The sequence below is a fragment of the Phascolarctos cinereus genome, unplaced genomic scaffold (assembly GCF_003287225.1).
Source record: "Phascolarctos cinereus isolate Bilbo 61053 unplaced genomic scaffold, phaCin_HiC Scaffold_1;HRSCAF=81, whole genome shotgun sequence".
In the NCBI taxonomy this organism is placed as follows: Eukaryota; Metazoa; Chordata; class Mammalia; order Diprotodontia; family Phascolarctidae; genus Phascolarctos; species Phascolarctos cinereus.
Window position 1 is genome coordinate 188,637,747 of NW_027555514.1, and position 17,615 is coordinate 188,655,361.

The following is a 17,615-nucleotide window of genomic DNA, read 5'->3' on the forward strand; positions in this document are numbered from 1 at the left end:
GTTCCTAGTGCTAGAGATCTCTTTTTGCCCAGGTGTTCAGTTCCCTTAACATCCCTATGCGCTGAGCTACTCCCTCCTGCTGCTGTTCTGTTGTTGTTGCAATGCTGAGCTCCTGGCCAACCCCTCTGTCATTGGTTGACCTTTCTTTCTATCTTGCTAAGTTGCTGAGGGCTGGAAAAATGACCCACTGTGACTGTTCTTGGTTTTCTCAATCAGAATTCAGTTTGACACATTTTCCACATTGTAGAAAAAGTTGTAAATGAGCTAAGCAAAATTGCTACCTTTTACTCTGCCCTCTTGACTGCACCACTTTCCACAATGCTTTCAAGATTTTACCTATAGCATGGGTTTCCCTTGTGTATTTGATTTCATCTAGAAACTCTTCTCAATTTTATATACACCATTTCTATTTCAAATGTAGTACATCAGGGAATAAAATGTTATTTAATGAATGTGGTGATTCCCTTGTCTTAATGATTTAAAAAGAAGGTAATTGGAGATTAACAAATTTACTCCATTTTGTATCTATTTTCTGTCATCTGGGAGTTTCAGCTCTTGGAAATATTTGTTAAATTGAATCTCCTACCAAGCTTTCTGTAAACTTCCACTGCTTTTGTTGTTTTATGAAGCTTGTAATCTTCTACTATCCTAGTCTGCAATAGAAATCATATTACTTAGATTCTTAAACAATGTTTCCCTTGGCTGCTATCTCACTTGGCAAGGAGATCAAGTACTTTTTTGTTAAGATAGGTGTTGAGCCCTTTCAACCTTCTTTTGGTGGAGACTTGAACATTAGAAGAAAATGGGGTTGAGCAAGGTAAAGATCTTTGCCTTTTTACTTTTCCCATTTTTTAGTAATGACAGCTCATTTGAATGAGTTAGTCTGAAACTGCTGTCATTTTTCAGGTGCTTTAATGGACAGAGTGCTGGACTTGAACTCAAAAAATACAAGACATTACCTAGCTATGTGACCCTGGGCAAATCACCTAAACACTATCAGCCTCAGTTTTTTTGTCTGTAATGTGGGGATGATAATAACAATAATAGCACCTACCTCACAGGATTACTATGAGGATCAAATGAGATCATATAAATAGAAAGCTCTTTGCAAACCTTTAAAGTGCTATGTGAATATTAGTTATTAATAATAGTAATAACAATCATATATTTAACCTTTCTTCTGATGTGATTTTTTTTTGCTCTCTTTGATAGCCTGATTATGCATGGATAACTGATTTCAATACAACATCTATATCAGTAAGCAATTATTTCTTATTTATTAAGATAAAGTCAGTTGTGTGTGTGAGAGAGACAGACAGACAGACACAGAGACAGAGAGAGAGATTTGAAAGCGTTAGTAATATATTAGCATTAAGCTTCTGCAAAGTGTACAAACCTTTGACTTTTCAACCCAGAGTCTTATTTTCCAACATTATTGTTATTTTTCATTTTGCTATTATTCACTGCCTTCCCTTTTACATTTCTTCACATCAAACACACCAAGTATCAAAGTATATATTGATTGGTTTGGAAGATTTCACCAAGTTCTTCATGCAATTTAATCTCCTTCCTCCTTTGCAACAGATGTTGATGTATAAACCTTAAATAAACCAGTGGAGTTTTTTGCTTATATCATCATGAACACATCAAGATGAGATGACCAAGTATCCCATAAAATGGTATTTCTTGTTAATTTGGGGTTACAATGAAACTGACTCCCCTAACTCCTTTTTTTCTCTGCAAAGAAAATCCACAAATCACGCATGTTTCCTTTCAGCTACAATTTACTTTTAGCTTTTGGTCTCATTCATAGGAAAGCTACTAATGTTAATTTAGGTTAGTTTTTCCAGTAGTATGGTGATTAGTTGATCATTAGGCCACAATCTCACATAAAGAATACATATGGGTAGATAACAGTCATAGGGGTAGAGATTTAGAGCCAGACAGAATCTAAAAGACCATTTAATACAATCCCTTTTGATAGATGCAATCCCTTTTGATAGATGAGGAAACTCTGATCCAAAGAGGTTAAGTTCTCTTGGGTCCTGTGAGGCCCAAGGTCACACAAATAGTGGGTGTCAAAGTTCCAACTCCAAAGTTTTTTCCCCTGCACCATGTTTCTAAAAATTACCATCTGCCTAGTCAGATCTTAGCATTTTCTGTGTCTTTCTTTGCCATTTCACCACCATAATATGGAAGCAGAAGGGAGCCACAAATGACTGAGGCATGCATTTTGGTTTTCTTTGCTTCACTGGTTGCCATGGAAAGAGAATTTATCATTATGCAGCCAATCAACTGGCCTTCCCATTGCTAAGTTGGCCTTTTGACAATGTGAACTGTTGCCAGGAATATAGTCAAAACCTTTCCAGAATTAATGGAACCTGATAGAGTAAATATCACCTTCAAAAATCCACAGTAACCTCCATGTCATGATGAGGCATCAGATTAGGACTTTATGAAGTGTATCAATAGTGCTATATGAAATTCTTACAAAAATTTGGAGGCAGACTAGACACACACTAAATTCCTTTCCAGCTCTAATATACTATGACTCAGTATAACTCTTGTGGAGTTAACTAAAGCAATTACAGAAAATGAAAAAAAAAAAAAGGAGAGTTCAGCCAGCTATCATCCTTGCAACTTGAAATGGTGTCATGAACCCTAGCTAAAAGATGGAACTAGTGTCAGTTGTTACCATTTCATAATGTGATTCTTAGAAAAGTATAAAGAGCACTGGATTTGGAGAAAGAGGACCTGGGTTCAAATCCTACTTCTGTTATTTGCTGTCTAAATGAACTTGGCCAAGGTCTCAGACCTTGGTTTCGGCCTTTGTAAAAAGTCATGAGATTAGGTGATTATTAAAATCCTTTCTGACACTAAACTTTGTGATCAGTTTCTAGTGGAATTCAAAACTATTTTCTTCCTGATTGGTCCTCTGAAGACATAGAAAGCATTCCAATCATAAAGTACTTTGATACACTTTAATGAGAGTATCAGGTCACTCCTCAATCTTTTCTTCTGTTGGCTACCAATCACAATTCTTTTAACCTTTCATTGTAGGTCCTGTTTTCCATCTCTTTAATCATTTTGTTGTTCTTCTTTACAGGACTTCTAATTCTCCATGTGACTTTTAAAAGATGGTGACTGGCAATTAACATAATAATGTAATAGATCTCAGTCTTTGATGCATCTTGGTATCATGTGGGTGTTTTGTTTCTATAGCAATGTTAAATATTTAGCATGAAGCCAGTATTATCTGTATCCAAACTGCCAGCAGATGCTAATAGTGAAACTATCTGTCAAAAAAAACATTCAAAATTAAAAATTTAGGGATAAAAAAGAATAGATTGCCTAAAAAAGAATGTTTATGGAGTAGGAAGAATTTGGACAAAAGTAAGCATTTTTAAATCACATTTTTAAAGGTAGACATTTTATAAGTTTGAAGACGAAATTTAGGAAAAGGCATTAATTTCTTCCTGATATGTCACTTTTCATTTTCTTTGAAGGGAAAAAATCCTAGTTGGGCTACAGAGTAACTATTAAATTCACTAAAGGGAGAAAAAAGGTACAAGCTTATATTAAAGTATAAACTTAAACTTAAAAAAATATTTAAGTAAAATTTAGAAGGGAAGAGTAATGCAGATTCAAACAAATGTTAAATGGGCTTACTCTAAGTGAGTTGCCTTCACATGTCTGTTTTAATCCATGGATTTTTAATGTCATTTTGTTAGGCTTGGTATGTGATTTGGATAGGGTAGATAAGTCTAACTTCCTGTCAGTTCCAGACCTTCTCAACCCAGGTTACCCTGTGAATTTAGTGTTTGATGGGAACTCCACAGGATTGTCCTAGAGCAACTTTGATTTGGTGGAAAGAAAGGTAGAAAATTAATCTAGAGTGAACACTGCTGGCAGATCTTCAGGACTTGAATAAGCAGGCAATGGATGCTCCAGGCTGATCCAGAATTCTTAGGGCTTATATTTCTTGTGTTGGAACTCTAGGGACTTAAGAGTTGCTCCAGGGCTGAGAGAAGCAGACAATTTGGTGGGTTAAAAAAATCAGTGTGTGATTATAAGAGTGATTAAATGATAATGATATGATAGATGAGTGTGATTAAAAGATAAAATGGCATAATGTGCATGCACGGTTTCACTGAAGCTGTTCAAACCTTTCCTTTAGTCTTACTTCATGCATATTCAAAGATGCAAGGGAGTCAGAAAATACCTTGGTGGCTGAGTTAAAAAGAATCCTGTCCTCTTAATTATTTCAAATGGCTTAAACTAAACAATAACTTTTGACATCAAACTGACTTAACATTATTGAAATATAGATTATCTTTGTCAGAAGTGTGCCTCCAGGATAAGAGTTCAGAGTAATTTGAAAGAAATACTCTAATGAATTCTGGAGATAAAGCTAGATTTAGATTAATTAAAAGTTTAGGAACAGTTAAGGATCAGTGAAGAGGGTAGTTTAGTAAATCATAACTTAAAATTTGTTTTCTTTAAAAATTTGCTATCAAGGCATCAACACTAAACCTCAAATTGGTAATATTAGATTCAGTTGTTTAAATAAAATATCATATATAGTTTTTATTAGGATGCATATAAAATGGAAAAGAAAAATTTCAGTAGATGAATATGTTATATTAGGTATCTGTTAGGTACAGAAAGTATATGTTAGGTATAGAAGATGACTTTCACAAATGGAAATAAGAAAGAACAGGACAAGTTTCACTGGAACATAGTATATGTAAAGGAGAGTAATATGAAATAAGGCTGGAAAGATAAGTTGGAACCAAACTGTGGAAGACCTTAAATGTCAGACTGAAAATTACAGGCTAATTTTTTTTTAATCCTAGAGACAATAGGGAGCCCACTGAAGCTTCTTCAGGAAAGGAATGACATGATCATCAGAGTGATGATTTTGCCAGCTATGTGGAAAATAGATCAAAAAGGGAAGAGACTAGGAGCAGGGAAACTAGTTGGGAAGCTATTATAGGCTAAACCTGATTCAGGTTGGTCTGATGCTTTTGATTTAAATTAAGACAAAATGTAACACTCATAGACCATTTAACAGTTAACAAAAGGAGGGTCACTTAACTATAATGTGGAAAGAATACTAAGCAAGGATATATCACTGGTTTCAATAGACAAAGGTCCTTTTTGTCTCCATACAAAAACACAACCAGTCAGCAGGATGTGTTAGATGTGGACCATCCACCAAGTCTGAGGAGCATTGACTCCTAATGGGCTAGCCCTTTATGGCAGGAAGCCATTCTGTGGCTTAAATCCCAGCTCCCTGGACCAGCCAAGTCTCAAGGATAGCTTTCCTGACTCTTAGTGGATGGAAAATCTAACCTACACAATGAAGCTACTGCTTTTACCAAAAAGAGGCTTTTTCAATAGACCAAGTGAAAGAGCTTGTACAAGGCACTTGTACTTGCAGGGGACTGGAAGAGAGATTTTTTTTTTAATTTTAATGCGAAAGTAGAATTAGCTGCATATGGCAATTAGAGCTGGATGGAAAGAGTAAAGAAGAAAGAAGAGTCACCAGTAACTGAGGTTTGATTGGAGTGCTTTCAAATGGGCATTCTCTCTTACAGACTACAATTTAGTCAGGTCTTTGAAATAAATAAATAATAGTGATACACTAGAGTTGATGATCAATTTATGGAGATCCATAATTAATTTCAGGAGATTACAAAGTGTGGCTTATTGTTTAAAGGCAACAGAGGGACACCTCCTAAAAGAACACAAGCATAGCCACGGTTCCTCATTGGGTTTCATAGACTGGAAGTAGTTCTTGATGATTGTCTGACTGAAAATCTTCATGACCTAGAAAAGCAGGATCCTTGCATCCCCTCAAGACTCCCTCTTCCCTTTCCCCATTTATGTCTTATGCAGATAAAGGGAATGCATTTCTTCTTTTTCCTCACCAGGACTCCTGGAGTGTGGCAACTTGTTGCAGTTATGTGCTTGCACGTGGCCTGAAAGGTGAAATCCTGAGCAGACACTTTCTGAGCTTAACCAATGGCAGCAACTTGGACATCAAGAGATTTCCTGCAGATGGCCATAGAAGACATAGATGTGTGTGTCCCCACTCAGTTCCAAGATCCTTAGTTCTCAAGTTCTGGAGTTCCCAGGTTTTCAAAAGAGGAAATGATTTTCTGATACAGAATAATACTTGCAGAAAAGAAAAGGGCTTATTTGCAATGTTCCTGTGCAGCCCTGTACTTGGAGAGAAAAGCTAGCGAGTTTTCAAGTAATGGAAGTCCTATGGGAAGGAGATCATTTGTTCAGCAACCCCCAAAGTATGTTTACTTCATGAAGAAAGTCTAAGGAAGCCACAGGGTGGCACTGTGAGTCTGGAAGACACCATTTATGACCCTGTGGGAGAATATGATTTCACTGGAATGTCGAGGTGTCGCTCTAATAACAACTCCAAGTTCAGTTCCTGATGGGAAGGTGTAATTTTGGTATTTGTTTATGTGCTCCTATGGCTCCTTTGTAACATTTGCCCTTTCTATGGGATGAAATAAAGGTTGTCACAAACCTGGTACCCGTACTGTACCTTGATTACATGAACAGGTACCAGGGACCCTTTCACACACATTTAGGAAACCTATATACAAATCACACTTTAAGAATACTATGTATTCCTAAACAACTCCAGGTAGAGGCAATGAGCCAAAGAGAGATAACAATGTTCTTGGGATTAGGTCATCAGGATAAGACATAATCCATGTTAGTACAAAGTCTAGGAGGCTTCTTGGACCATAGGTTATATATAACAATAATGTACCTATATAACTACTTTCATAAATATCCCCTACTGCTTCTTAATTCAGATCAACTGGCATTTAGCACCTACTATTTGCCAGTGCTAGGGAATACAACATTTTAAAAATTAAAATAGTGCCTGCCTTTGACATATTCTGCTGGGATTGGAGAAATCATTAATAATTGGATGCTGAAGAATAGTGTCGTGTAGGATGCAAAATGAAGTTTGAATGGAGCTCTGGATTCCAAAAGGCAGAACATTAGGATGGGGATTATTGTGGATGGGGATCAGCAAGCAGGCCAATTTGGCTGGATCATAGAATGCATGAGCAGAAATAATGTGAAATTTTTGGAAAGATAGTTTGAAGCCAGATTATAAAGAGTTTGAAATGCAAAAGAAAGGAGTTTGTAATTTATTATGAAGAAAATAAAGTCACTGAAACTTCTTGTGCTGGAAAGATTTTAAGATTGTGTAATTACAATCTATGTGATTCTTTTTTGCCACTTCTAATCACATTTAGTTTTTGTCTAGTCTTATTACACCAGGCAATGGGTTGTTTAGCAGTCTGTAATGAAATATTAAATCTTATTCTCTGAGGGTCCAGAGTTGGGGTGGAGAACACAGGTAGAATGATTAGCTTAGACTTACTGAAAAGGCTGACTACAGCCAAAAGAGGATAGGTGAGAACACCCAGAAATGTTTAGGTATATGATGGAATATAGAAAATGATGGAGCTCAAAATGGATGGTTTTAATCTTCTCAATAATCAGTGATTTCTACTGTGCTTCTGGACTCCCCTGAATCATAACCCCCAACTCTTACTTGGGCATGTAAGACAGGGGATCTTGATGCCTCTCCTGGGACTCAGTAATGCATTTTATTGCTGATCTAGGCTTCTAGACTTTGGGGATACAATATTTCGATGTCACTATTCTCCAGGCAGTCAAGGGATGTCAAAGATTGTCAAAAGACTTCTCTAAAGCACAGTTCTGAATGTCACCTCCTTAACAAACCCTATTGACTCTCTCAGATAAAACATAAAGTCCTTTATTTGGCATTGAAATCTCTTCCCCATATCTGTCCTTTCTATTTTTTCAGTCTTCTTATACATTACTACCCTCTACAAACTCTAAGGTATAGCCACACTAACCTAATTGCTGTTATTCCTATATGACATGTGACATGCCATTCCTTCTCCTATCTCCAAATCTTTATGTTAAGTGTTTCCCCTTGCCTGGAATGCTGTGATTGTATTTTCCACCACTTGGAATCCCTGATTTACTTCAAGATTCAGCTCACCAGCCTTTCTGAAGGGGGTCTCCCCAAGTCCGTTGGCTAAAAGTACCTTCGCCTCTAAAGTGATCTCATATCTGCTTTGTGTACATATCTTGTGTGTGTGTATACACATTATGTGTATGTGTGTATACACACATATATATGTACAAGTTGTACAAGTTGAAAGAATGAATTGTTTTCCTCTTTTAAAAAAAATCCCTAGCACTTTGTATGGTAAGCATTTAATAAATGCTTATTGATGGATTGATATGTTTTGCTGAAGTTCAGTGGGTAAAAGGTGGAATTGGAAGCCTGACAAAAGAGGTTTAGAATAATATCATACTGTATCAATCAGAATTAAAAACGAGTAAAAGAATTTCCATTTAGCAACTATGGCCCATTGAAGTGGAATTTGTAATGGGCTCTGTCAGTTTGATTCTGTGATTTCCCCAAGCTGTACTCAGTTACTTGGGAGTAGAAACAAAGATGGGAGATTGTGAGAGTATGTCAGAATTATGGATTAGTAAAGAAGGAATGTGAGAAGGGCAAAGGAGTAAAGAATTCAAGGGTACAGGGACGTGTCTTATTGAAATTACTGACTATATAATTACAATTTTGAAAGGAGAAAGTGAAAGCAGAGTAGGCACACTGAATTAAGATAATAGAGAAAGATCAAGGGACTGATATCAGAGGCAGAGTGAAGAGCAGGTTTGTATGGATAAGGCAAAGGGAAAAAAAGGTGATCAGAAAGGGGAATTTCATAATCCAGCATCTTGGAAGTGGAAGAATTTGGGTGATAATGTGACCTAAGCCAGTGGTGTCAAACTAAAAATGAAAGCTACTAAACCATATATAAGGATCCCCATGGCTGCATAATGGACTTAGAAAACCATATATTAACATTATCTGTATTCAATTGCATTTTTATTTATTTTGTTAAATATTAACCAATTCCATTTTAATATGGTTCAGTTTTGCCTTCTGCATTGGGCCACTATTTGACACTTCTGATCTAGGCAATTTATACCTCATAGGTGACTGAGGCAGAGTAGAGATGGAGTTCATGGGAACTGAGATGGTTAGTCAATAAGGAGACTGCGGCATGTGAAGGGTCATCATGATGAATATTGAAATTACATTGAATAATGACAGAATTTAGACTGGACAGGAAGGCTGAGATTCAGGTGCTGAAGTCATTGGGGAAGGTGGGAGAATGGCTTGATATTTGTAAATGAAAACAACAACAAATCTCGATGGGGTAATATAATTGAATGGCATGAATTTTAAATAAGAAGTTGTCAAATGCTCACAGGAGAGCAATGGCTTCAAAGAGGTAATCGTGAGAAAGAAGCATATTAACCTATCTCCTTGACCCTGTGAGTAAGAGGGCATTAAAGGAAGCCTAACATTGGAGAGGGCAGCAAGGGATATGGTATCTTCAGGGGCAAACAAGGTTTCAAGTCATGCCCAAAAATTGGAAGTGGTATAAGAGGAAGAGTTCAAGGATAAAGGAAATTTGTTAACAATGTGGTAGGGGGGGTGGAAGGGGTTTGGCAGGGATTAGAGAGTGGTAGAATTGATGTCATGTTGGAATTTTAGATCCAGTTATGCTTTACTCAACAATCCCTACTCTGTAGCCATCTTCCCCCAGCTTCTCTGACTGGACCAGAAAATGTGCCCTGGATGTTTTTAACCCTTTTATCTCTAGAATATCTACCCCAAGGTCCTGCTGTCTTGATTGATGGCTACCTCACCTGGCCTAGTATTTCAGTCAGGTCCTGTCTATGCTCCACCTCACTTCTACTGCCCAGACTCACTAGCTACTTGCCCTTGAGCACTTACCACTCTCCCTTTCCAGTTCTGGAACCATGAACAAATCAATTCTACCATTTTTCCTGGAAAAGATGTGCCAGTATACTCTCCTGTGGCTCCCCTCACCATCCCTCTAACTTTCCTGAATCAAAGCACCCTTCCCTAGCCACTATTCCAATATGTGTATTATCACACCCTTATTAGATTGTAAGCACCTGGAGGACAGAAATGGTCTCTACTTTTGTATCCCCAGTGCTAGACAACAGCAAGTTCTTAATGCATTCTTTTTCATTTATTCATTCATCCATTGTAGGAACAGGGAAGAAGGAATACCAAGTAGGCTAAATAGAACAGAAAACAGAATGGAAGATCTAGAAAGGACCATTGATATAATTCGTTCCAATTCCCTCATTTTACACATGAGGAAACTAAAGTCTATAAAGGGTTCCTTGTTCCTTTATCCCTTGCTTACTCTCAACTTTTTTCTCATTCTGCCTTCTTTGCGATCCCCTAATTCCCACATTTGCTTTCTAGGTCCCATCCCCTCCTAACTGGTTCCTACAGCTCTCTGTCCTCATGGCTGCCTACTCATGGATATCAGTCTCTCCTGTCCTTTTATTAACCCCTCCCTTCCTTGACCAATCTCATGGTTCCCACCAACAAACATATTCTGAAGTATTCCACAGATACAGTAAGTGACTATGAGACAGGAATCAGTAGCAATGTTCTAATTAGAATATAATTGCGATGGTGCCTTCATAGATCCTCTCTTTCCATTGATTTCACTGATGGCCATTTGGGGAATGCCAAAGATATGGCAATCAGGAGGATACTAGAGACAGAAGAAGACATTTGCTGACCCTCCCTTCCAGGGATCCTTTGCAGCAATGAGTGTAAATGGTTGAAGAGCACTATTATTTCAGTCACGCTACACACAAAATAAAAATTGTGAACTAGATTGGAAAAACAGTTTTGAATTTAAAATTAATTTTCTCATATAAACATATCACTGATCATTGAATTTATGGAATGCAACTTGTTTATAAGTTGAGACCCACCTCTTCCTGTGGGTTGTTTTTTCCCCCTACTTTATCACTCTCTGTTTAGAGTTCTTTGCTTATAACACATAGATTTCTATCTCTCATCTGACTTTATGATCTGTTGAAATCTCTAGAACTCTAGGAAGTTAGGTGTAGGCATATTATAAGAATATGAAATTCGCCATATTATGTCATCCTTTTGACCTGTTCAGCCCAGAACTGTCTGTGACATACTATCAAGGGACCTGTTATAGAAAAGTGTTGTTCTTCAACCTGACAAATGGCACAAAATATCCTACTTTGCTCCAGTAATTCTTTATCAATGTCTGAGTGATCTTTATTGTTCCTTAAATCTCTGACAATTCCATGATTATAACTTAGTTGAAACTTCTTAGAAAAACTAATTTTTTCAGTCTGTGTTACCTGTGGTGATATTGAGTTCAGTAATCTTACTACCAGCTTTGTCAAGTAATATTGCCCTTTTTGGGTCCTAAATTTACTTTTTTCTTACCTCAAAGAGTATCCCTGAGTTCTAGAATTTATAGATTTGGTGAGGGAGAAGACTAAAAGAAAGAACTTTCTATTGAGTTTAAGTAGTTTCCTGATAATATCCAGAATGCTTTTAGCCTTAAAGGCTACCAAAACCACTGGCCTAGTGTCTTCAAAAAACACTCTTCAACCAGCCATCCAAAGGGTCTTCCCCAGTGATAACTGATAATTTAAAGTTGATCATCCTGTTTGTATAATAATTTGGTGCATTTTTCTCCAAATGCATTTCCTAACATTGTCATTTATCTGCTCACTTTCTAACCATTTATATAACTTTATGGTGTCTTACGCAGTCTGTCCCTGTTAGAGGAGGAATTTCACTGCCCGAAGAAACCGTAAACCTAGAGATTTTGAGATTCATCCCTTTGTAAAATCAAATATGTAAATATTAAGAAAAACTGTAGTACTAATCTCTCAGAAACTCTTGGGATTTCTCCATTCTAAGTAATGCCTGATTATTTCAACCTTTTGTTTCCTGTGGCTCTGAGAGAAGATAGGATATTATATAGGTGAGAATATTGAAGAAAATAGACTCTGGGTGAGGGGGTGCTCAATAGGAACATTCCAGGATATCATGAAGAGAAGAGTTCTTGACTTGGATGTAATAAAGGGATCAAGAAAGGGAGGGGAGGGCATAAGAGAGAAAGGAGAGAGACAGGGAGAGAGGGAGACAGGGAGAGAGAGACAGAGATGCTGTGTGTGTGAAGACCAGGAGAAAACATGTCTAAGAAGCATAGGCAGAGGTAGGCTGAAGTCAGTTCTAATCAACTAGGACAGCCTATTGTTAAATCAGTGTGAGCTCAGAAATTGGCAAGCACTACAAATCAGGAGTTGAATTATTGTTTTGTTTATTGTCTAGAATTAAGAAATTTATAGAGAATGTGTCAATAATTATATTAAACTTAAAAATGTGGATAAAGTGGGACAAAATCCATCCTATTTTTTGGGAGCCCTGTGTTAAATTTTTACCAGTGTACCCCTAGGGAAAGGTCTCCAAAGAGTATTGAGAGATAGAAGTCTATTTCATATGCATTGAAGTCAGTCTCATTACATTAGTTTTGTTGATATAAACATGACAGCAGCTTATTCTTTCCCTTCACTATTGGTCTATGATATAAATGCTATTTTTTCCTCAGTAGGAAAATAAAACACCATCATTTTATATATGAGATGTGTTCCTGAAAAATTTTGTACAATCAAACTTGCAAATTAATTCATACTTGGAATGCACTATGGGAACTAGTTATTTCAAGGGAAGCTTGTGGTAAGTCACTTGGGCAAGTAAAGGGCTGTTTTATTTGTAAAGCAGATAATCAATTCTAATGTATCTGTTTAGGAAGTTTCAGTTTTTATGGGAGATCTTTTTCAAAGCAAGAATCACCTGAACTTGATTACATTCCATAAATTAAAACTTATTCCACCTTCTAAAATTGCCTGATTAATAACCAAGGAATAGCTTAGGCTCCATAAGGATATTTTTTGAGGCAACACAGTAACATTAAAGCCCAGGGCTCTCCCTTTCATATCTCAACCAAGCACCAAGTAAATTTCAACCCGGTAGCTAGGGTTATATATTTCTGTCATTCACACTTTCCAACATTTTCAAAGAATGAAGAGACAAAGTTCATGCAGTGAAAGGAATCAGAATCTATTTTTTAACCTTAAAGTTATAAACATTTGTATCAAAATATTTACAATTACTGTATATGAAATATCTTATTCCATGAAAAAAAGCCAAGTACAGTACTAGGACATGCCTATCAATGTAATACAAATTACATGAGAAGGAAATGTCACACAAAAAGAAGAGGGGAATATGATGTTCACTCCAAGTCGTATTTTGACTTCTATAAGTGACACAAACATCATCTTGGTTAACTCATGGCATAAGTGTTTTGGAAGTTATAAAAGCCTTTTACTACTTGCCTAAACTTTTCTTGTCCATTAAAACATTTATCAGCCCACAATTTTCCAAGCCAACCTGGCCACCACCCTCAGGTAATCTGGTGCCCTGCCCCCAGCGTATACATAGAACTAGAATATACACCAGTACTGCTTAGTAATACTACTTTTACATAAATATCAGCAATCATGGCAGAACAACCCCAAACAATTCAGGGGGAAAAAAGTACAGGAGATATTGGGAGAGTAGAGGTTAAGTTAGAAGGGAAAGATGTCTGAAATTCCTCCCCAAGACTGTTCCCTTCACATGGAGAGGGAAAACATCAGGAAAAGAAACCCAGGGTCTGAGATGGCTTTAAATAGCTGCTCTGGCTGTCCCTTTAAGAACCCAACTTTCCCCCCTGCCTACCAAGGGGAGGAAAGCAATGGATAGTTGACCAGAAGGAACAGAATAACTCAATCCTGTATATTAATGCCTCTATGGCAGCAGAGCAGTTCAGTTATGATCTGATCAGGTACCATAAGAGTCACTTCATAAAAAGAACTTTACCTATTAACTAAAGTTTTACTTATCTTGGGGGAATGTTCTGCTTTCTGATAGGAAGTAAGGAAGCAAGCAATCTGTTCTCATAACTGAGCTATGACATAATAATACTTTACAATTAAGTAGCACCTTTCACCCAAGGTCCTTTCTGTTGCTTTAATTTAACTTTAATTGAATTAGCTCTCCTAATAATTAAGCCTCACTGCCCTACAAGGTAGAGGTTCTTAACCTCCCAAGAGGTATTTGGATTGTTTTTAAGGAATCTTTGAACTTGGATAGGGGGTGAAAAATTCATCTTTATTTTCACTAACCTCTAAATAAAATTTAACTTTTCTTTCAATTATGAAACTAGGATTATTCTGAGTAGGGTCCCTGGACTTCACCATACTGTCAAAGGGATCTATGACACAAAAAAGGATTAAGAAGCCCCAGTCTAAGGTGAATCGGGGTGGTTATTGACCATTTGACAATCCTAAATTCTTTGAGCCTCAGGTTCCTGCATAATAAAGCCAGATTGGATGATCTCCAAAGCCAGAAAGAGATCTAAGATCCTGGCTCCTCAAATATGAGAATCTGAGCCTCAGAGAAATGAAGTAACATACCCCAATATCATATAAGGAATCAGGGCTAGCATATCCTTGTCTGGATAATTAGACCACACTCCTATTGTTGTTCCTAATGTGGGCATTACAAACAGTTGTGTTTACTGTCCTCCCATCATGCAAGTAGGAAAAATATCTGTTCATATGCAGGCAACTAAAAAATTGAGTTCAGCATCAGAAAAAGATCCTAGAAGCACAGTTCCGGAGACCTGGCACTCTTTATGAGACAATCCCTTGGTCTCATAGCTTGCATGTTATATTCACTGTAGACTTTGTAGTCAATTAACGGCTTTACAGAAGCTCCTAGCCTCAGAATCTAGGCAAGGGGCCCAGCAAACTTGAGTGGTGAGAGGCCTCCATGTGGGGTGAATGTGCGTTTTGATCAGCTGCTCTGTGTGGAGGGGATGGATCATTGTAGGACCTTTGAGGTCCCTCTTGAGTATGACATCTTCTATTCTCTATAACCTCCTAACCAGCCTCACTGCTTACTTTGCCCTCCCCATGCAATCTCTGCCTCAATCTGCAATCATTTATTAACACTTCCTATGTGTCAGGTATTGAATGAACTAGGTGCTAACACACTTTCTCTGACTTACTTTTTCTGATTACTCAGGCTAATCATAACAGAGATTATCAGGTGGTTGCCAACAGCTGGGTTTAGGGCAGCTTTGTAACAGGGGTTTCAATGTTTTGCTCTGAGTAGGAAGGGAGGGGTTTTTTCCAGATTTAGCACATTCAGCACAAAAAAATAACGCCATAGTGATTGCCAGGAACTTGTACCGCTATTTTAACTTGGTGAAAAAGTTCTGAGGGCTTTCTTTATTCCTCAGAAGTGAGAACTTCACTGCTTCTCCACCATGCTAGGAAGTCAATAGCATGATGTCTGGCAAGTCCAACAGAGTTTAGAACAGCAGGAGAACAACTCTGGTGGTTTGTGGGAAGCTCTCTGGCCTGTGGAATCCAGGGAAGATCAGAGCAGCTTCTCCTCACAGCCTGCTTTCTCTTGAGGGTAGGGTGTGTGGTGGTAGCGATTTGTCTCAGTGATCAGTCTAGTTCTTCCCCCTCCCATACCCACCCCATCCTCCCACCCCACCCTTCCTATGGTTCTTCTAGCAGAGCAACTCCCACTTCCCTCCCAGTTTCAACAGCTTTCCCCTCCCAGTCCCCTCCCCCAAACCCCACAGAAAAATTCCAACAGCCTTATTTCTTTCTAAGGACGAGATAGAGGACACCAATAATGAAGCTAAAGCAGAAGCAGATCCAAGCCAAAATAAAGGAATATCCATGGTGATCAAAATCTTGAATCCTGTTCCCATATTTATCAGTGTAGATGGAAGCTCCAATCAGAATGCATAGCCCTGTAGGGAGAGGAGTTGAGAAGACAGAGAGAGAGAGAGAAACAGAGAGAGAGAGAGAGAGAGAGAGAGAGAGAGAGAGAGAGAGAGAGAGAGAGAGAGACCAATATTAAAGTTAGAAACACAAACCTTACTTTTAAGTTTTTGTCTTATCATACCGGGCAAGTCATCAAGGGAATTTTTGTGATTTTAAATTCACACTTTCTTCACAGTTATACATAACAAATTATTTGAGAATATTTAAAACTGAAATTTAGGTCACCAACTCACACCCCAAGTTGTCCTCAGACCTACAGTTGACCTCTGCAAACAAACTACTGAATTGTCTAGGTAGGACAATAAGCATAAACAATCAGAAATCTAAAGCAACCCATCCCAGCTCTGAGTGTTGCCTATATCCACAGCATGTCAGAGCAGGATCTGATTGGGCAGGAATGTGCAGCAACAGCTATTCAGTCTTCAGGCCCAATAGGATGAATTGGGTAATATTGATAGGAGAATGATAATGATGATAATAATTATGATGATGGCAATGTTGATATCTGCTTTATGTTGTGACTACAACTTTCCCCTTTTTGCAACCCCTGAGAGCACTACTCACTAATTAAGTGTGGAGATAGATTGCTTTTTCAGAAGTATTTCAGTTGCAATGTGTAGCAACTGCTTAGCAGCAACCTGTTGTGAAGAACCGAGGCAGCTGCAGGTGCTTGGCCTTTAGTTTAATTAAAGGTTCCCAAAAAGAAAAAATTAGAAAGGACCATTTCATATAGCTGAAATCTCTTACTAGATTACCACTTTCCTTACTGTAAATGTTTGTATTTTAAGGTAAAGAGGCTGATTCTAGGACACTTACAGCAGACCAGCATGATGGCACCCGAGAGGAAGAACCGGTTTCCCTTTTCCATGGTGAAGAGTTGGAATATGAAAACGACAAGAGAAATGACAGAGAAGATGATGGCCAGAATCATGAAGGCTTGCACGGATTTGAGGGCATCTGTCCAAATATTTACAAACAGAGAGAAAAGATTAAACTTAGCTAGCCTGAAAAAAAGGTTGAAATCTTTTTCAAGCTCCAAAAAATGAGCAACCATACCTTCTCCCGCATATGGTAGTGCTTGATTACAATTCCCATCTGTACATAGGTTCCAAAGACCAGCTGACAAGGTCACATTCCTTGAAACAAGCCAGACCTAAAACCAAAGAAAAAATAATAAATAAATAAATAAATAAAAATCTGTGTTCAAGCATAGCTCTCTAGAACCAAAAGGATGTCAATGTTATGAGTGTTGACATGCTTAAGCTGGCCTACTTGTCCTCAGTATTTCATTCTGATCTCTGTGTCTCTATATTGAATCTCTAGGGTAAACCACTTCCAGTTGGGTTCCCAGTGGGGCAGCTCCTTCTACTCACAGAGGCTGTTGCTTGTCCTTCATTCTCAAAGAGGACCATGACATCAGGGAGGTGATGCCATGACATGCAAGTGAATTGGATTTAAGTGAGGGAGGACTGTGCAAAGTCACCAACCTCACTTTCTCTTTTGGAGCCATGTGTGTCCAGTGGCAGGACACACAGGATGACTAGAGATGTCTCTGGATGCAGTGGAGACTGGCCTTTATAAGTAAAGTCTTTATCAGGTCTCTGCTTGAGAAAATACAGCTTCCTTTCTTTCCTTTCTTTCTTTCTTTTTCTTTCTTTCTTTCCTTTTCTTTTCTTTTTCTTTCTTTCTTTTCCTTCCTTCCTTTCTTTCTTCCTTCCTTT

General features: G+C 37.9%; 1 protein-coding gene across 1 annotated transcript in view; it reads right to left on the bottom strand.

Moving 5' to 3' along the window:
• Positions 1-15,632: 15,632 nt before the first annotated feature.
• The window catches only part of EMP1 (epithelial membrane protein 1), a 29,008-nt gene continuing 27,025 nt past the window's right edge, over positions 15,633-17,615 (bottom strand). Inside the window, exons 3-5 of the mRNA XM_021001437.2 lie at positions 16,951-17,047; positions 16,711-16,851; positions 15,633-15,860 (exon numbers count right to left, since the gene is read on the bottom strand). Of these exons, the coding sequence (XP_020857096.1) occupies positions 15,703-15,860; positions 16,711-16,851; positions 16,951-17,047 (396 nt within the window). The 3' untranslated portion in view covers positions 15,633-15,702. The remainder of the gene's footprint in view (positions 15,861-16,710; positions 16,852-16,950; positions 17,048-17,615) is intronic.